Source organism: Gracilinanus agilis, chromosome 2 (assembly GCF_016433145.1).
Source record: "Gracilinanus agilis isolate LMUSP501 chromosome 2, AgileGrace, whole genome shotgun sequence".
Taxonomy (NCBI): Eukaryota; Metazoa; Chordata; class Mammalia; order Didelphimorphia; family Didelphidae; genus Gracilinanus; species Gracilinanus agilis.
In genome coordinates this window covers 339,448,230-339,469,801 of record NC_058131.1, presented here as the reverse complement: position 1 = coordinate 339,469,801, position 21,572 = coordinate 339,448,230, and the positions used below count along the sequence as shown (strand labels likewise).

The window sequence follows — 21,572 nt, the reverse complement described above, 5'->3', positions numbered from 1 at the left end:
CTGTCTCTGTCTCTCTCTCTCTCTCTCTCTCTCTCTCTCTCTCTCTCTCTCTCTCTCTCTCTCTCTCTCTCTCTCTCTCTCTCTCTCTCTCCCACCTGTACTCTCTCTCTCCAGTGATTCTTCTCTTCTCAAAGGTTAGTATATGTGCCTCATTAGACTCTCTGAGCTTGACCCCCCTGAGCCTGAGCAAAGATCAGATGTTCGTTAATCAAATGCCATGAAGCTCATTATCCCTAGTGAACTTTGGGAAGAGACACCCCGACTCTAAACCTCATTCATTCCCGCTGCAACCTCTACTGTCAACCTACTGAGCCTGGTGGGTCCGTGTGCTACAGGAGAAAAGCTCCTGCCTCATCTGAGCCAGAAGCCTTTGTCCTGGGCTTAGAGAACTTAGAGAACTGCCCCTGCAGATTACCTGGAAAGTGTTTGCCTGACCAGAGGAAATACCACATTTAAGCAAGGAAAGTTACAGTCATGGAGATTTTTCATCTCTTTTCTGCAGCCTGGAGCACCGGACTCAGAACGTTAAATCTTGAAAAGACTTTAGCTATCATACAAGATATCCCTTATTTTAACTGAGTTTTTGAAAAGTTAAGTAAATTGCCTAAAGTAATAGGGCTAATAAGAGGCAAAGTCAGAGTTTGAACACAAAACTGCTGACTCCAAGTCCAGTGTTCTTTCTCTATATTACACCATCCCTTTTTTTATTTTTTAAACCCTTACCTTCCATCTTGAAATCACTACTGTATATGATTGGTTCCAAGGCAGAAAAGCAGTAAGGGCTAGGCAATGGGGGTTAAGTGACTTGCCCAGGGTCACACAGCTAGGAAGTGTCTGAGGCCAGAATCCAGGACCTCCTGTCTCTGGGCCTGGCTCTCAATCCACCGAGCCACTCAGCTGCCCCCTACACCATCCCTTTAATAAAACAATGAGTTAGCCCTGGCAAAAGCTACCTCTGATCTAGCAGGTCCAAGCTATTCGGCATCAAGGAAAGGTATATTCCAAACTAAGCGGGCTTCATCAATGGAGGCTTCTTTAAGGGGAAGAGAAAGGAGTATGGTCCTACTTCTCATTGTCTTAGTTCTTCCTCTGTCTGGAATTTTATAAAAAGGATTATTTCATGAGAAAAAGATGGCTAAATGAGATAGACCAGGACTGAAATCAGCCTGGTTTTTGATGTGTTAGTAAGAAAGCTCCTGATCATTCTAATTGACCCAATTCTTTATCTTTTCCCACAGATGTTTGCTATCATGTAGACACAAACAGAAGCACTTTTCCCTCCAAAAGGTTAGGAGTTTCCTTAGAGCACAGCTTTTCCAGGAGCTCCCTTAAACTAAGGAGAGATGCTCATAGCTGAAACAGCTTCGAATCTAAAGACCATCTGTCTACAATTCTGTAACAAGCCTATGATTTCACCTTAATCTGCCTATAATTTTACCCATAACATGGGTACATTCTCACAACAATCTGTCCACAGTACCGTGACAATCCACCTCCATCTCCGCTAACATCCCTCTACAATTTCTCGACAATCCCTCTACATTTCTCCAACAATCTGTCCTCAGAGATACAACAATCAATCCGTGATTCCACAACAATCTATCTGCGTTTCCATGACACTCCATCTAGAATTCTGTGACAATCTGCCGACAGCAACCCAAGGATCTGTTTACAATTCCGTGACAATAGCAAAGGAAGGCAACCAAATCCAGGACCTGCTGGGCAGCTTTCCTTCTATAAATCTGGGTTTCAGCAGCAGGTGGGCCCTGCCTAGTCTGAGCCCAATTTCCCCTCAGTGATGTCAACCGACTTCCTCCACCTGGATTTCAGCATATTTTATTTGTCTCTATACTAAAGCTAAGCCCTGGGCTAGCACCCAGGATGTGAAGAAAACAGGGAGAGGAAATAGATCCAGTTTTCACTTTTAAAGTCATTCCCGTTGACCCGTTGGCCCTTCTGGTTTAAAATCTAATTGGAAAGGGCAAACAAATAGGTGCATGCCCCCAAGCTGGCAGTGTGGCTTAAGGATATCATTAGCCTGAGCTCCTCTGTTCCGTCATCAGCCTAACGAAGCCACTGCCTGTCACAATTAGCAGCTTTGAGGTATAATCAGGGGAGCAAATGAGGGGAGGGGAGAATCTAATTTCTTGCAACGTTCCCATGCTGAAGGGTGTATTTTGTTCTAAGCATCTTGTTTGCTCTAAGGTCCCATCTCCTGGCCTCTGAGACAGGTCAGGGCTGGTGTTCATCTATTTTAGATTTAGAAAAATCTACCCCAAAGAGGATCACACACACACACACATCCCAGATATTATTTGGGATGCATAAATGTCCCCGTGCCTCAACATCTGTCTGTGGCTATTTGTCTGCAGCTGTGTTCCTGCATATATGTATGCCCACAATCACTCACAGATATTTTTTGGATGGAAAATAGAGAGTGATGAAATCAGGGAGACAGAATAGAAGAAGTGAAATACTAGGCGTGGGTTGTGAATTAACTTGAACATCACTCAAGTCAATAAGTGTTTCTTCAGCACATACTTGAAGCTCAAGAGAAGAGCATAGTGTAGGGGGCAGCTAGGCAGCACAATAGAGTGCCAGACCTGGAGTCAGAAAAGACTCTTCTTCAGTTCAAATCTGACCTCAGATAGTTCCCAGCTGTGTGACCCTGGGCAAGTCACTTAACCTTGTTTGCCTCAGTTTTCTCATCTGTAAAACAAGTGGAGAAGGAAATGGCAAACCACTTCAGTGTCTTTGCCAAGAAAACCCCAAATAGGGCCATGAGAGTTGGACACAACTAAAACAACTCAACAATAAGAGCAAAGCATAGGGTAGGGGACAGAACCAGCCTTGGATCAGGCAGACCTGGGTTCAAGTCCTAAACTAACACAGCCATCTCTCAAGTAACAACCTCTTGGTACCCCCAGGCAACCCTTTCAACTTATAATTTGTGAAGGCTGAACTGGTAGAGGGAACTTCCTCACTGGAGTTCCTTATAGGAACAAAATTGCCGATCCTATACAAAGAAAAAAAATGGGGAAGAAGGATGTCACTGCCCTTGGAGAGCTCATAACATAGTTGGTGAGACAAGCCCTAAACATATGAACATATGACTAATAATACAATGCATTCAAGGATAATCATAGTTAATATTTGTATAGCACCTTATAGTTTGCAAAGCACTTTATATATGTTAACTCATTTGATCCTCACAAGCCTAGGAGGTAGATAGTATTATTATCCAATTTTACAGATGAGAAAACTGAGACACTTAGAGGTTAAGTGACTTGCTCAGAGATATTCAGCTGGTGGATGTCAGAGGTAGCATTTGAACTCGGGTCTTTCTGGGTTGTCTGGTGCTCTATCCTCTCTACCACCTACCTTTACTTCTGTCACTTCCAATAAGGTGCTAGATAAGATACTCTAAAACTATGAATTCTCTGGATCCAAAAGAGCATGGTCACCGAGGGCAAAAAATCATAAAATCCTGTAAGAAATAGACAGGAACCATTCTGTGGACTCTCTCGCTTCCTTTAAGCCCCTATTCTACACAAAGGCTTCACTTATTCCTCCCAGAGTGGATTTCACAGCCTGTGCCTAGCTTGTGTCCCCCAGGAGAATATAAGCTCCTTGGGGGCAGGAACTAGATTTTTTTTGTCTTTGTATGGGATGATCTGTGCCTCGCACAGAATAAGTACATAATATTTGTTGAAGGGAATAGAATCCAGAGTTGGAAGGAACCTTAAACACCATCCTGTCCAACTACTCACCCCAAGTAGCAACGCTTTTCCATGTTCCCGGGTGATGCCACCTATGTTTGGATTCTTCTATTGATGGGGAGCTCACTACTTCCCAAAGCTGCTGGAGAAACCAACCTGGGCTAGGGCAGGGCACTACCTTCGCTCTCTGTTGTGAAGAGTGACACCTAACTTTCTTTACCTGTTAACCTTCAAATAGTTTACATCTCTGTGTGCATGATATATACCTATACATGCAGAGAGACACAGAGAAATCCATTAGACAATCAAGTATGGCGTGCGCTTGCCCATACACTGACACCAGCACACGTGGGCAGACTCCCGGGTTTGACGACTGTGTGTATAAGAAGTACCCACACGGACTCGCGAAGGCTCTTGTATGAGTTTGATGGCTGTGTATACAGTGTGCACACCCAGACTCGCTCCAGCCCTGGTGAATTCTGAGCCGCCCCAACTGTTCCCTGCTTCTAGCTGAAGCTCAGAAAGATGAATGGTCTCCTCTCAAAGACGAGATACCTACCCCACAAATCACTGCTGCGGGCCCCTCCGCCATCCCTTCCCTCTGACCCTCCCCCATTACTCATCCACTGGAGGAAAATGCAAAGAGTAATAATAATTAGACAAGTACAAATAGCGGGGCTGGGATATGGATGGCCCGCTTCACTAAATAAAGGGCTGTTTCCATGCCAACAGAAGGGCCTGCTCGCTGATCTCCCAGAGCAGGAAGGTGCCCAGCCCCAGCCCAGGTTTGCTCCTCTAGCAGGGGAGCCCAGAAAAAAAGAATGTGGCCCTTCTTTAGGGGTTCTGGGGAGGGCAGAGAAAGCCAAGTCCCCGGGGTCCTCCATTCTGCTCCCAAGTCCCAGAGCTGGAGGAAACCTTCCTTCCCGATATAAGTAGATGGAGACTGATGGGCATGTGTTAGGACTCTATGTTATCCTATATAGCCGTGTGATCCCTAAATCTGGAGATTAAAAGCATTTTCTTTACCACCACCCCCCCCCCAAAAAAATCTCTGGCCCCTTTCTAAAATAAGTTTAGTACAAATCACTCCATTGACCACAATCGGTCTTCTCCAATATCTGAAGAGATTTTATGTGGAAAGGGGATGAGACGTGTTCTTTGTGTCTTGAGAGGAGAGAATCGGGACCAATGGGTTCCAAGGAGGCGAATTTGGGAGGCAGGGAGAAGTCGGACTATAGGAGGAATAAATAACTCTTTACCAAAGAGAACTGAATGAGCTGCCTTGTGAGGGAGCGGATTAAATGCAGTCATCACTGAAAGTGTGTTCCAGCAGAGGCCGGATGAGCACCTGGCAAGCATATGTTGGCAGGGACTTTCTTTTATGGGCTAAGAGATTATACCAGATGATAGCTAAGTGTGCTTTCCATCTCTGAAATTCTAAAATTCTTGATCAGACAGGATAGAAAGAATCAAATAAGAACCCCCTAGAATTTTTTCAGGGCAAATTTGGTTGCCAGTCAGAAAAACTCCATATATCACTCTGGACTAGTGTGAAGGAGACAGACAAATGTGCACATCTTTTTCCCCAAGGCCTATGATTTCATTGATTTAAGGAATTCCCATTGTGGAAACTCATTCTTCTAATGCACACTGGAAACTTGTCAGTAATTTTTAGTCTTAGAGAGTTGCATGGAGCAACAGAAAGTTGTGTGACTTAAGGTTAATTAACTAGTATGTATTGGAGACAGGACCTGCCAAGCCTTCTTGATTCCAAATCTAGTGCTTCTTTAACTATGACAATTGCTTCTCTATATTGTCCGCAGATCCATGACAGTTTAATCTGGGAAGAATTGATTGTAGCCACATTCCTGGTATCTACTGCCACACTTCACAAGAAGAGGTGGGAAGAATTTGAGGAGGGGAAGGAAGGAAGGCTACTTTAATCAAGGAACAATATCAATTACATAACATTTTTTTCAGAGCTACAAAGTTTTATTTGCCACATTTATTCATTTGTTTGTTACATTAAAGTTCCCAGTAACTCCTGTCTTTCCTTCCCTCCTCTCATTCGAGAAGGTATCATTTGACAAAAAAAAAAAAAAAAAAAAAGATATATGTATATATAAAACTATGTCTTGCTTGTTTCTATTTATCACTTCTTTCTCTGGAGATGGACATTCACAAGTTACTCTTCAAACAAAATTTCTGTTCCTACATAGAATATCCTCTTAGTTTTGTTCATTTCACTCTTCCTAATTTCATGTGGGTCCTTCCATGTTTTTTTTAATTAATCTGCTTGTCATTTCTTACGACACAGCAGTATTCCATCACAATCCTATGCCATAATTTCTTCAGCCATTCCCCAAATGATGGGCATGCCCCTCAATTTCCAGTTCTTTGCCATCAGAGAGAGAGAACAGCTATAAATATTTTAGAACTAGAATTTCTTCTCCTTTTCCCCCAATCACCTTAGGAAATAGACCTAACAGTGGCTTTGCTAGGTCAAAAGGTATACAAGGTTTTATAACTCTGAGTATAATTCTAGATTAAAGCCATACAGCTTTAACATTTTCTTTTCTTTCTAAAACCCTTACCTTTTTTCTTAGAACCAATACTAAGTATTGGTTCCAAGGTAGAAGAGCAATAAAGGCTAGGCAATTGGGGTTCAGTGACTGGCCCATCGTCACACAGCTAGGCAGTATCTGAGGCCAGATTTGAACCCAGGACCTCCTATCTCCAGGCCTGGTTCTCTCTTCACTGAGCCACCTTGCTGTCCTTAGTCTTAATATTTTCAAGAAATATAGTAATTCTAACAAATACTATGTAAATTGTCAATATTCATCAGGCACTGAGTTTCTATGGGATTATAAACTTGAGTTCAGCTCTTATTCATCTTTGCATAGAGTCCTATATAGAGTAGGAGCTCAAATTTTAAAATGTGTTGACTTAAATTAATCTGGTGAATATATTTAAATGATCAGTAATTAATATCTAAATTATACATATGGGGGGGGGGTGACAGACCTGTGATTTCAGGAATGTAAGGAACTTCCAGCAGAGACATTCCCTCCACTAAAGCAAATCAACAATTCACCTGTAACTTAGTTGACTAGACATGCTCCTGGTCATTTCTCATATGCTGATCTTCCTGAAGCCAAGGGAGGGCTGCCTTCTATCCACTAGAACACTCCACCATTTTTTTGTATATTAGTGGGCAATTGGAAACCTTTTCCCCCAAGAATTTTAAACATTTCCTCTAATATCTTATTTAAATTCTATTTTTATTATCCCTGACAGATTTGTTAAGGCAAAATGGACATTGCTTAGGACCTGTCTCCAGTTCTTACTCATTCACAATGGGAGGACACTGAGTGGATGAACTCTATAATAGGGGACCCTCAAAAGGGAGGTTCCACTAGGGAAGTGAATCTAAAGGCAAAAGAAGACAAGAAATGGGGTAGCTAGGCAGCACAGTGGATAGAGCACTAGGACTGGTGTTGGGGAAGACCTGGGTTCAATTCAAATCTGGCCTCAGACACTTCCTAGCTGTGTGACCCTGGGCAAGTCACTTAACCCCATTTGCCTAGCCTTTGCCCTTCCATCTATAGAATTCATACTAAGACCAAAAGTAAGGGTTTAAAAAAAGAAGAACAATGTCCTGGCAACCCAATCAGCCTGAGATGCAAGTACAGAAAGAGAGAAGAGGCTAGGACCCCCTTAATCCAGACCCTGAATCCCTCCAAAAGAGGTGGGCATCCAAGGTAGAAGAGAGCCTACAATCTCTGTCCACTTGCTCCAGGAATCTTCATTTTTTTCATAATAGATGCTGCCCAGCCTGGGGTTCTCTTCACCCTTTAGATTAACACCTGTCCAAGGTCCTGATCAAGAATCAAGAAACAGCATGCCTGACCTGCTGCAAATCCTAGGAAACTGGGGGTCTCCCAGGAAAGAACTTGATTCCTCTAAACCCCAACCCACTGTCCATCTGCATGGCCAGTATCTTTCAAAGACCAAGAAAGGCCCCAGACTCAGGGCCCATCAGCCCACATGATGCTAAGGGGTCAAAACTCTGGTACCATCAGGTAACTGGAGGACTTTTTGTGTCCATGACTATTCTAGAGTCAAAAAATCCTCTCTACAGTGTGACCCTCAGCAAGTCACTTAACCTTCCTCAACCTCAGTTTCCTCATCTGTAAAATGAATATAATAATAACATGTAATCCACAGGATTGTGATGATAGTCAAATAAAATAACCTATTTACGACACTTTACAAACTCTGTAAGGCAGCTAGATGGTGCAGTGGGTAGAGGGCCCTACCTGGAATGAAGAAGACTCCTCTTCCTGAGTTCAAATCTGGCCTCAGACACTTACAAGCTATGTGGCCTTGGGCAAGTCACTTAACCCCAGCAGCCTCAGTTTCCTCATCTGTCAAATGAGCTGGAGAAGAAAATGGCAAACCACACCAGTATCTCTGCCAACAGAAGTCTAAGAGAGTCACAAAGAGTAGAACAAGGCTATAAAACAACTGAGAAAAAAAATCAGAAAGCATTATCTAAATGCTAGTTATGATGGTTTTTCTGTTACTTTTCAAGATGCAACATGGTCTGATGTTAGTGCACAGGACTAGGGTTCAAAAGATCTGAGTTCTAGTCCCAGCTCTTTCATCATGATCTTGGGCAGTGACACTCAAGTTCCTCATCTGTGCCCCAGGACTAAATGGTCTGTAACTCTGGCCATTCCTCTTGGTCAGGAGATAAGGGCAGTGCCCCTGTAGGTCAGAGGAGGATTACTGTCCCTTTGCTACTTGTACACACGTGCATAATGTAAACCCATAATGAGTTGCATCCTCTATATGAAGGTAGCGTACATACCAGCCACAGGGTTGGGGTACATGCAGAAAGCTGGGCAACACTGCTCTAGGGAATGTTGGTTAGGGACTCCCTGCCCCTTCTGAAGCCCCTTCCTCACTGTCAAACAAGAGGAAGAGCCAAAGGCAGGTCCCAGATCAGGAATCACAGGCTGACGGGGAAGCCTGGCTGGGCCCCCTCAGCAGCCACCAGAAACAAAGACAGTTTAACAAGAACTTTCCAGCTAAGTGTTTCTTTTTTTTTTTTTCCTAAGACCTTCACAGGCCCGACTTCCCTGCCCACATCAGCCTGGCTGTTTCGCTCACTTTATTAGTGAGTTTGGCCTTCGGTGTCTCAGTTGTTTGATCAATACTGCAGGGGGTCAGTGATATTTTCTCCCTCACAGGGACTTGCAGCCTCTTCCTTTGGCACCTGATGAACAGCGATGCCCCTGGACCGCTTATCTCCTATTGATTTTTCAGATCTCCTACCACATTTCCAGCTGTCCCACCATTTCCTCCCCTGTCACCAGGGTCCATTTAGCGCTAAGTTATCCCCTCCAATACTGCACCCCCCTCTCCACCCCCTCCCATCAGGACAGGGCTTCCCCCCCCTCACCTCCCCCTGAAATTGTCAAAAAACAATTTCCTTCTCCCCTTACCCCGTTTGCTGCAATCTTTCAGTCATTTATTTGTGTCTGGATGGCCTCCCTCTAACCCCTCCCTCCCCGCAGGGCTGCGCAGGGACAGGAGGGACTAGAGACATCAGGTTACCGCACAGTCCTTGGACTAGATAGACCTCTCAGCGGCCCCACTGGGGACATTTGAGGAGCCCCCCCTGGGCAGCGCCTCCCAAGTCCCAGCTCCCAGGGGCCCCTATCAGGGGTCAATAGCCTTACAGGTGGCCAGGGCTCTCTGACAAGGCTGAAAACAGGCCCCATCCCAGGCGACGTCCCATTGTAGAAAGTAAATGAGTTTGAAGGAAGGGTCCGGGCCTGAGATCCAAAGACCCGGGTTCTAGAGCTCACCTTGACACTGTGTATGACTTTAGACAAATCATCGTCCTGTCTAAGCCTCAGTTTTCTCCTCTGTGAGGGGTTTGGAGCAGGAAGTGGTGGTGGGAACTGACCAAACCACACTGACTCCATCTCCTGACCCGACTCTGGAATTAACTTAGTTCCCTTTCTATACAATTAGGGGTCTGGTGCAATTTCTGTCTGGTGAGAAAACTTTATTCAATTGTGGAAATTGAGAGAAAACCTTATTGCATTGTTTGGACCTGGCCCTGTGCGGCTGGGAAGCTGGACCACCTCTATCTGCTGCTTAGAGATCCTTAACCAAGGACCTAGATTATGCTGGCTAGAAACTCAGCCAGATCCAAAGAGTGATGCAAGGAGTTTGCTTTTTCTTTTTTAAACCCTTAATTTTCATCTTAGAATCAATATATGTACTGGTGTTATAGCAAAAGAGTGGTAAAGGGCTAAGCAATGGGGGTTAAGTGACTTGCCCAGGGTCACACAGTTAGGAAGTGTCTGAAACCAGTTTTGAACCTAGGACTTCCCATCTCTAGGCCTGGCTCTCAATCCTCTGAGCTACCCAGCTGCCCCCAGTTTCCTCACAATTATACACTTCAAGCAACCCATATGTCTCATCTGAAATCTAGCCCTGTACTAATCAATCAGTTATTGTTTCCATGTTCTTCTGATTGTTCACAGATTCTTGGGAGGAAATATAATACCTCTTTTTCTGATTTCAAGGAATTATGCCTATTTACTCTCCCTCTCCAAACCTGGAAAGTCCCTAATCTTTCCTCCAATTAGAAATCAGATTATCTAATTGGATGTTTCTTTTTCAATAATTGGCTTTATTTGAATAATTTTTTAACATAGAAAAAGTCTATCTGCCCCTGTATTTGGGGTCTAGCCATAAATTGAGAATGGAGCCTGGTCCCAATCTGTTAGGCAATTAATTCCTCAATCATTTCATCTTTCACCCATCCCATCTAGAAGGATTTCTTTAAATCATTTCTAAAGTCTCTTATAATTATTTATTTTTTTTAATATATAATTTTTTTAAACCCTTAACTTCTGTGTATTGGCCCCTTGGTGGAAGAGTGGTAAGGGTGGGCAATGGGGGTCAAGTGACTTGCCCAGGGTCACACAGCTGGGAAGTGTCTGAGGCCGGATTTGAACCTAGGGCCTCCCGTCTCTAGGCCTGACTCTCAATCCACTGAGCTACCCAGCTGCCCCCTCTTATAATTATTTATAAAAAGGAGCAGAATGGGATGGAATTGGACTGGCCTCTTTTTAAAATCCTATATTCTTTGTTGTGCCAACCTAACAGGCTTTATAAATAATAACTTACTTTATAAAGACAAGTCCTCACAATTCCTTTCTCCTAAAGAGGAGTTCCTCACTGATTTGTCACTCTAGCTTCTTTATTCCACATAGTTTTTATTGGTCTTCAGGCCAGGCTAGTCCCTTGTAAGGTGAAGAGAGCTTTGAGTTCAAATCCTAGTTCTGATGCTTACTACCAGAATGACCTTGGCAAATTGCTTTGCTCTTCTGGGCCTCAATTTCCTCATCTGTAAAATGAAGCAAATAGATTAAATGGTTTCTAAGTTTCCTTGGAACTCTAGATCCTGGAGTATATGTAGCTAGAATTGTGACAGCTACCTCAGTTTCCCTTTTGGTGGCCAAGTTTGATCTGCCTAGACCATATCTGGCCAGAGGGACTTGAGCAGGGATCCCCTTTTGTCGCAACTTTTAATTCCAGAAGCAGTATGGTATGGTGGAAAGAGCACAGTAGTTAGAGACAGAAGAGTTGGGTTCAAATCCCAGCTGCACCATTCACTAACTATGAGGCCTTGGATAAATCATTTCACTAAATCCAGACCTCAGTAGCCTTGTCTGCAAAATGAAGAGGGTTGGACATGATGCTCTCAGAGCCCTTCCAGCTCTAATGATGCCCAGACTCTCTCATTCCTCTAACAAGTTCATCCCTTTGTCAGGTACAACCTCACCAGAGGAAGGTTCAGAGAATTTATGACTCTAACAGGTTTATTCCTTCCCCTGCCTTGGCAGCTCAATATCCATTTATGCAGACTGGTCTTTATTGGCGGCTGTGTGCACAGCCAGGCTAAGGGCTCCCCCTTGTAAGCCTCCAGTGCCCCCTGGTGGACAGATGAGGCCCAGAGGGGTCCCCCACCCCCCATTAATCATAGCAGCAGGAGTGTAAAATTCAATTTTACCTCTCCATTCATTCTGAGATGAGCTGAAGGCCGGCCTTGTACACATAAACCACACTTTACTTCATCAGAGCTCCGTAACAAATGGAGTGTCTTCTTTGGGGAGTTTAACCATCAAAAAGCCCCACGCCATTTAATTCCCCTCGCGCCGAGGGTCAGGCCGGGGGCCCAGCATCAGCAAATGTCTCGGCGCTCAGCTGTGCAGTAAACTCTGCTTTCCGGATTGTTCCTCAATATGAAATGATCAGTCCATTTATCTGCTAGAGCAGCCTGTCTCTTTGCAGTGCCTCCCAATATTTTTCCCACTGACCTGATCTGGACAATAAGCCAGAGTCTTTTTTAAGATATCTGCGAGTCCATTTGTTTTCCCATTCTCTCCCTCACCACCCTCCCCATCACCTCCCCCAGGCCTCAAGGCCTGGAGATGCAGGAATTTTCACATTCCCCTCTAAAGGACATGTGTCCTGCAGCAGGATCAATCCAGGGGAGCTGTGGTTATCAGTGATTGCAGGAACCCCAAACAACCATACTTGTGATTATGTGAGGTATACTGAAGATCTGGCCAGGGTGGGCCATAGAAGGGGGCTAAGGGGAAGTAGGTAGGTGGCTTAATGGATTGAGAATCAGGCCTAGAGATGGGAGGTNAAAAAAAAAAATATCTTCCAAATGCCAAACTTAAATATTTAAAAGCAATCAGAAGTTTTCTTCTACCATATACTTTGACTGGCTGGAGAATAAATTATTGAATTCAATAACTTTCAAAGAAGAAATGAAGTTTACAAATATGGAAAAAAATGTAAAAAGTGTTCCTTTACATAGTATTTAATAAAACTATAAAATGCAATGAACATTGGCATAGTGCCATGTACATAATGGCTAATTAATAAATGTTTATTGAAAAGAATTAAAATCATTTTGTTTCATTTTGTAGGTTTATTAGCTACTGTATAGGAACACTTCTTACATTTTTCCTTCATTTATGAAAGATAACTAAAAGTTAATGAATTCCTCTCTAAAAAAGTAAAGAAATAATGACAACTTTATCCTATGGGGATTAATATTAATGCTTAAAACAAGTCAACATATGGTTTTAAAGTTTAATATAATCCTGGATAATATGGTCCCTCAGAACCAGAGCTACTAAAAAAGAAAATCTGTTTTTCTCCTAGTTTAAATTCAGGTTTTATCTCTGTTCTGAAATTAATATTTCCCAAAAAACCTAACCTCTTGTCTGTTCTGTCAAAATGGCTTAATTTTGCATGACATTTCTTAACAATTTATACCTGTGCTGTTATACTTTGTAAAGTCTTTATACCCAGTATAACATTAGGTATTATCAAAAAGATTATTACAATTTCTTTTTTTCATAAGTGTGTATTTCCATGTAATGGTTTTTCAATAAGCAGGACACATGCCTATAAAAGAAACTAGTATTTTAACACCCTAGTTAGCTTAGTGAGACAAAATATAACCTACAAAAGGGACTTTTCATTTTCTATCAGTATATTCTGAACCTCTGAAAAAGTCAGTTTTATCAATGTGGATACTTCCTCCACTGAGGTGGATCAGACCCTTCATAATATCTCATCTTATATAATTTTTGTCAGTTACTCCATGTTTCCTCCACAAGGCCTCAAATCCTTATTTCTATTCTTTTTAATATCCCAAAGAGTATTAATGACCCACCTGAGTTAGCCTACTGTTCACTTATAAGGATAGCATAAGTAGAAACAAATAGCATAAGAGAAAAAAAATATGCTCACCTCCCAAAGCATAAAGTAGTTCCAAAGCCTGAACCATAGACTGCGCTGGAGGAGGCTATGAAGAAAACATTAAGTTTAAATTAAACTCTTTTGTTCCACTGTTGTGAAATTAAGAAAGATTTCTCCCCTGAATTCCTGTTTATTTACTCTTTATCTGGCTCATCTATAAGTCACTTAACTTATGTGAATCTCATTACTTATGTATAAAAAGAAGGTGTCACATCAACTTTATCACATCACTAAAACGCTGAAGCTCTCTATTCCACATGAATTGGGAACAATCAGATGATATCTAAACACTGATAATTATATTCTTTTTTTCTGAGAAAGGATTATATACTTCTGAGTTTGAAGAAAGTGTTCACTTTAATCTAGTTACTACTTTCTGATTCTGTCTAGTTTCTTCATATTGCTTGGTTTCTAAAACCTCTATTTTTGGTTTCAGTCACATTTTAAAAAGAAAAGAAGCAAAGGGAAAAAAAAGACAAGGTCAAAAAGTAGCAAAATTTTGAGCCAATCTATAATGAGTCAGAGCAAAGCACTTTCTTGATTTCTTTGTTATTTGGTAATTTGTTTGGTTCCAGACTAAGAGTTTGGGGTAAGATGTTAGCCTTTTTCATATTTATTGCTTTTTCTTGTTGGATCTTAGATTTATAATTCTAAACATCTTTTAAAATTTCATGTAAAAGTGGTCCAAAGAGCAATAGCACAACTTTATATTTGCATAACATTTTTCCAAAACATTTTCTACAACTTCTTTGTTTCTAATACGGTAGTGAGAAAACAAGTATTATTATACTCGTTTGTCAAAAAAAATAAACTGAGGAAGACAGAAGTTATATGACTTGACCAAGAACACAGGCTTAAATAATTAGGTAATAACAGATACATGAAATAGAACACAAGTCTCTAATGCCTTTTCTGCTATGCTATCACAATGATTTTGTGATCTACCAGAAAGGATCTTGAAAAACGCACAATTTATAACTAAAGCAACCGTAGAAATTAATGCTTACAACCAAAGCTGCATTTTAAGAAAAACTATTGTAATATTCCTACTTCAGTCTGACTCCACAACATAAAGGCCTATATGGAATTTTCTTATTATAAATTACCTTTGTTAGATGAGATTTTGTACATTTATTACCCAACAACTGAATTAGTATGGAAGTTTTATACTGCTTGTACTGGGAAATGGAATTAACACTTATATGTAGTTTAAGGGATCATGAATTTGACCTATGGTATTTTTGAGTCTATAATAATGAACTATAACAAAAGGTAAATGGAAAGGAGGATTGTGTTTATGCATTCTAAATGTGAACTAAAGAGAATTACCTTTGTAGTAATACTCAACTATTATACTTTATAATCAACCTTAGAAAGCTAGATGCTAGAGGACTAGCTCCATTCTTTCACCCAGTAGAGGGAGCTCAAAATAAGCTGGGACTTACAGACATGAAGTGGAACCGGAGGACATTGTCAATTCCTAGTGCTTTTAGTTGCAAGATGACAGGTGCCAGGTTACTACGCTGCATCTCAGGTACAGTGGACTGAGGCAACTTTTCAAAGTCTTCCTCTGAGGACAGGAAAGAAAATGTTCTGGAATTAAGCTTCACCATAACATCAACAACCTCACCTTTGTACAGCACCTTTATGTTAACAAACCACTCTTCCACAAAACCAATGAGACGGGTAATATTAAGGTAGCATTTATTATTCTCATCTTAACTGAGGAGACCAAGGGTCAGGAAGATTAAGTGATTTTGCCAGGGTTACAACTATTAATTGTCAGAGCTGATTTCCTGACTAGAGATCCAGGCTTCTTTTTCCCCTACCACAGCTGCCTGAATTATTGTTAAGGCATAGGAAATAATAAAAGATAGTATTAAGAGCACAGGTATAAAGTTAGCCTTGGAGAAGCATCTTATTACAGAAGCACACGGGATTATGGATTCAGAGAAAGAAGGGACATACAAAATCATCTAGGCCAGTGGTTCCCAAACTTTTTTGGCCTACCGCCCCCTTTCCAGAAAAAATATTACTTAGCAGCCCCTGTCACATACTATTACTGCCCCTTTACAGTTATTCACCACCCCCAAATGCACCTGTGGCCATCACCACCCCCCTAGATCACTGCAGTACCCACCAGGGGCAGTGGCACCCACTTTGGGAATCACTGATCTAGTCGAACACCTTCTTTTTACATATAAGTAATGAGGCCCACAGCAGTTAAGCAACTTGTAGATAAGCAAAAGATTTGAACTCAGATCTTCCTACTCCAAATCCAACAGTTTTCCCAATGCACCAAAACATTCCCTTTTCAGATAAAGGTAGGAGAAACAGGTGGGTAAGAGAAACAATGTAGGAGAGTAGAAAGAGCAATACATGTGTAAAGTTAGGAAAGCAGACCAGTTTTAAAGGTTCATGTCTTAGAATGTGAAATACTTAAATATTTGATGATGAAGATTAAACCGCAGATAGCTGAAGTAGAATGGAAACAAAGATAACTATAGTTCAGTAAAGACAACTGAGGAGACCAGAATTTTTTCAAGGGATAACAAAATGGCTTCATTCTTTTGAGGGATCAGTTTTGGAAACTGAATAGTCACGCAGAGGGCAACAGGCAGTAGGTTACTCAATAGACCGAGAGCCAGGCCTGGAGAAGGAGGACCTGGGTCCAAATCTAGCCTCAGACACTTTCTAGCTGTGTGACCCTGGGAAAGTCACTTTACCCCAATTGCCTAGCCCTTGCCCTTTTGTCTATGAGTTGTACTAAGACAGAAAGTAAGTGTTTAAAGTAAAAATTTTAAAAGCCAGGCAGAATTAATTATGATTAATATGGTGGGTGATCAAATGATGTAATATAGTAATATTAGCTAACATGTATAGACAGCCTACCAGATGCCAGGAATTATACTAAATGCTTTATAAATATTATCTCATCTGATTCTCACAAGAACCTTAGAAGGTAGGTACTATTATTATACCTATTTTACAGATGAGACAGAGGTTAAGTAATTTGTCCACGGTTACACAGCTAGTAAATGTCTGAGGTTGAATTTGAACTCAGATCTTTCTGACTAAAAGTCCAACGTTCTATCTACTGTGCCAACTAGCTGCCCTTAATATTATTTGGGGTCAAAAATGAGGTGTGACAAAGTAATGAAGTTGATTTTCTCGTGTAGCATGGAAACTAGGTCTGAAGGCAAATTCCAAAGAAGAATTCCAAAAGGTCTGAACATCAGCACTGTTAAAATAAATATATTCGCTTCCAAACTGTGTTGGGCATGAGACTTAAACAGATAAATTATAAATTATGATGCTTTTTCTTTTTTAAATTGTTCAATTGCTTTATAGTAATAGGTCATATATATCTTCTACTTATTGAAAAGGATGTTAATGGCTACTGGATATAATATAATTTTGTCCCTTAACATTAACTATCTGTCTTACTTCTTTTTCCTCTTTGAAGAAGAGGACCAGGGGTATGGAATACTACTATCAGACACAGTTGATATATTAGTTGGTTCTGATTTTTTTTTTTTTAGTTCTTCAATCTTTATTCACTGGGTTGGATAGAAGAGAGGAATATTTTCAGAAATAAGGGTGATGGAAAAATGAGATCAGGGGCAGCTAGGTGGCTCATTAGATAGCCAGGCCTGGAGTTGGGAGGACCTGGGTTCAAATTTCTCAGATACTTCCTAGCTATGTGACCCTGGACAAGACACTTAACTCCACTGCTTAGCTCTTACCACTCTTCTGCCTTGGAACCAATACAGAGTCAGTAATTCTAAGATAGAAGTAAGGGCTTAAAAATAAAAGAAAAATGAAATCAATAAAAACAAGATTTAAAAAGTAAATAAATATGCTAACCTGTATAGAGTCTGTAACATTTCCCAGAGCGGTTGCGACCTGCACGTCCTGCTCGTTGGTTGGCTGATGCCTGTGACACTGGAACTACCACAAGACATTCAATAGCTGTTTTGGGATTATAGGCTCGAAGTTTCATAAAACCACAGTCTATCACAAACACAATTCCATTGATTGTAATAGATGTTTCTGCAATGTTGGTTGCCACTATCACCTAACAATAACAAGAGAAAATCTTTTAGAAAGCAAAATAATCTTTTCTGATTTTAAATAAAAATCAAATACAATCTAATATTTAGTATATGTTTTAAAGTAGCCAAATATACTGCAAATTTTAATGCCTTACTTCAGATACTACAGGAGCTTTCTTGATGTAGGTAAGGTATAAATTTGACTTTGTGGAACATGGTCAACTTTTTCATAGTGCTTTCAAAACTCTTATTTTTTACCTTGGCAATTATTCTGTGAGATAGGAAGGCCAAGGATCATTTCCTTTCTGCATATAAAAACACTGAAAGCAAGGAAAATAAATTACTTGTCCAAGATCACACAGCAAGTTAATAATAAACCCAGGAAAAGAACACAGGACTTCTTCCTCCAACTTTTGCTCTCTACAATTTGACCATATCAAGTCCCAAGGCTCCATGATAGAGAAAAAGAATCTGTTTCCCTGGTCTCCAGAATTTGAGGTAAATCCACAGACTTCAATTTCCCCTGCTTCCTTCTCACCCTACAATCCCACCTTCCCAAAGTTAAAGGCAACAGAGCCCAACTTCTGACCTGTCTATGTATTCTTGCCAACCCAAAGGAAAAGCACAAAGTGCTGCACTTGGGAAAACTAAGAACAGGGAATAGACGAATTGCTGGCTCCTTCAGTTTTCCAAGGCTATACTCCCTACTGACTCCCTGCCAATCTCAAAAATAAGTGCTTTTAGACATGCCCAAACAAATTTAAGTAGTACTACAGGCAAACTGTGATTCAAAACAAGAGGACTAGAAACCATGCCCTCGAGATTATAATAGTTTATCTATTATTGACTTATATGTATCAGTGCATCACATGCTGGGAGCATCACTAAGTCCAGGGAGTTTTGCCATGAGGGAAATTTAAATATATGAAAGAAAAGCAAATAATTCTATACCCTATGAGATTATAACCTCCAGTTCAATCTCAATAAGATAGCAGGTTTGTCAAATCTTAGGAACATAACTTAGTATTGTTTTACTTTATTACACAAAGAAGCAGTATAATTTTTTAAAATAGGTGGCTCAGTAGATTGAGAGTCAGGCCCAGAGACAGGAGGTCCTGGATTCAAATCTGATCTCAGAAACTTCCTAGCTGTGTGGTTCTGGGCAAGTCACTTAACCTTCATTGCTTAGTCCTTAGAGTTCTTCTGCCTTGGAACCAATACTGAGTATCAATTCTAAGACAGAAGGTAAGGATTAGTGATAATAATAATACTGATAAAGCACAGAGCAAACCATAAAGCAATATATAAATTGAAGCTATTGGTAGTAGAATTACCTTTCTGACATTATGTGACATTCTTTCAAACACTTTCATCTGTTCAAATGAAGGCAGTCCAGCATACATGGGGAGAACACGGAGGTGCCTTTTCATACCAGTCCTAGATAACGCTCGGGCTTGTTCAATTAGCAAAGAAACAACAGTCTCTACCTCTTCCTAAAATGCAATAAAATAAAAAATTTTTTTAAAAAACAGGAAAAGAAAAGAGAAGGCAAATAGCATTTTGAAATACTTAGGGAAAATTTAAAATGAAATTCATGCATGGCATCCTTGAGAAGCAGTATAATGTGGTAAAAATGGTACTGAATTTCAAGTCTGAAAACCTAGGTTAGAAATCTAGCTTTATTAATGAATGCAGTTGAGCATTAGATATATACAGATAGTACTGCCAAGATAATAACAAATTTCAGTTATAAAATGTTTAACTCAAGTATGAGAATTGTGCACAAAGGAAAGATGTACCAGGGGAATCAAAACAGTGACTCTGCTAGTCAGTTTTCCTGCACTATACTGGAAACCAAACATTACACAGACATTTACTACAAGCTGTGGCCTGCAAGACTGCAGCAAGCCTTCTCCAGAAAAGATCATTATGTTGTGGAAAATGTCTAACAGTGGAAAGAATTACAACTCAAGTAGTTAGTTGAGGAGTGTTCTGATAACAGACCAGCACTTGGGTTTTGTTACAGTCAAGCTACTTGGCACCACTGGCCTAGGACAGAAAGATTATTCCTGGGAAAAGCTGGATGCAGCAACAAGATTTACACAATAAAAATAAGATGTGGTAACACATATCTTCTGTAAACATAAAGGCCAAATGAATTTGAGTCCTGTTGGCTGCACCCTCCAACTTCCTACACAACAAGTTAGTCAATTTAGAACATGACAATCCACTTCACACTGAGCCCCCACACTCTAATGACTCACTGGCAATTTAAGCAGTATGGTAAATTAGTTCAAACCACAGAGATCTGCCAGTGTTCTAGAATCAAGGAAGCAAATAATACACAACACTAAGTGAATGGCTAAAGAAAGTATTAAGAATCTATATTCTAAACTATTCTATGTGTGTGAGTGTGTGTATGATTAAGAACCAGAAAATACTACAGGAGGAACAGTTATTAGGAAAGACTTATGGCATAAAGAAATAAAATAAATTAATGAAACACTGGTTCTTAAGAGAAAAAAGATCCAATGGAATTACCTGGCCAGTAAGAAATGCCAGTATATCACCATCACCCTCTGTCTGATGAATTTTCATCACAGTTTCCACAGTTGATTTGACATAATCTGGAACAGGGCTGTCAAAAAAACCAAAAACCAGACAAACTAAATTCACTTACTGTAACCTGAACATTAACTAGAAATCAATCATTAAATCAAGCTTCTAGCCCTCAGAAGTCTTACTTGCTCCCAGTCTGAAAATTAGGACCCTAGATCTAGAGCTGGAAGGAACCTCAGAGCCACTTAATTAAAGTCTTTCATTTAAAAATAAAGAAACTAAGATTCAGAGAGTTAAGTGGCTCATCCAAGGTGACATGTATAGTGTCAACAGCAATATTTAAGCCCAAATCCTTTAATTCCAGAGATAGTGTTGCAAATGTTAAGTGCTGAGGTAGGTTCAAGAGTTGCATTTACCTGCCTGGAAAATTAGGCCGGTTACTGCACTTGTGGATGTGTGCACTACAACATGTGTGTGTGTATATCCATATCTATAAGTAAATAAATATAGAATATCACATAGCAAAACAAACCAAGGGAAAGAATAATAAATGTTTATGTTACTCTTCAACCAAAGAAAGACAGGCAAACCTTTCACCATCAGAGATTCTATGAAGCCTTGGGAATCAAAGCACCAAGGGCCTGAAATGTTACTTTAAACAAAGTCTCTTCTTTCAATTAATATAATAAAAGAAAATGCATCTCCATCTAAAAGATATCTTAATATTTAATTGATAATCACAATTTATATTACATGTTATTAATTAAGTGTATTATAAATTGTTATAACATAATATTTTGATTATATTGTATGTAATGATAATTAAAAAGTATCTTAAATCTTTATTTCTAAGGTATCGATAAATTTTGAGTAGCTAAAAACCAATTCAATTTGACCATGTACAAATGACAGTTCTCTATTGAACACAGCAATGTATGTAATGTTATTATCAGAGACATTTTTTAAAAAAACCATTTAAAGGATTAAAATAACAACAAACCTCTGTAAATAAAAGACATCCACTGGAAATGTTCTCCCTTCTACTGTAATGATCACACATGTATCCCTGCCAGGATCACTAGTTTCATTTTGATTAAAGAAATTCCGAAATTTCTAAAATATTTAAAAAGAAAAACGTTAAGAATTTACTATGCATCTACAAAATGTATATTTCAAACAAAATGAGAATTTAAATCCAGGGGCAAATGGAAAACAACTCTATAGGATTGTTATAGTGGAGAAAGTAATATGCTTAATAGTCAAAAAGACCTGGGTTAGAATCTCACACCCACTATCACTGAGATCATGGGAGGTTTCTATGAGCCTAGTTTTTTCAAATGTGAAAGGAGAATAATAATATCTGTAATAATAC

The 21,572-nt window shown here is 40.2% G+C and overlaps 1 protein-coding gene across 1 annotated transcript in view; it reads right to left on the bottom strand.

Moving 5' to 3' along the window:
• Nucleotides 1–4,016: 4,016 nt before the first annotated feature.
• DHX35 (DEAH-box helicase 35) overlaps nucleotides 4,017–21,572 on the bottom strand; it is a 52,658-nt gene continuing 35,102 nt past the window's right edge. The window contains exons 9-16 of the mRNA XM_044659802.1: nucleotides 21,201–21,313; nucleotides 20,183–20,279; nucleotides 18,976–19,134; nucleotides 17,454–17,664; nucleotides 15,032–15,156; nucleotides 13,578–13,632; nucleotides 4,387–4,514; nucleotides 4,017–4,229 (exon numbers count right to left, since the gene is read on the bottom strand). Of these exons, the coding sequence (XP_044515737.1) occupies nucleotides 4,017–4,229; nucleotides 4,387–4,514; nucleotides 13,578–13,632; nucleotides 15,032–15,156; nucleotides 17,454–17,664; nucleotides 18,976–19,134; nucleotides 20,183–20,279; nucleotides 21,201–21,313 (1,101 nt within the window). The remainder of the gene's footprint in view (nucleotides 4,230–4,386; nucleotides 4,515–13,577; nucleotides 13,633–15,031; nucleotides 15,157–17,453; nucleotides 17,665–18,975; nucleotides 19,135–20,182; nucleotides 20,280–21,200; nucleotides 21,314–21,572) is intronic.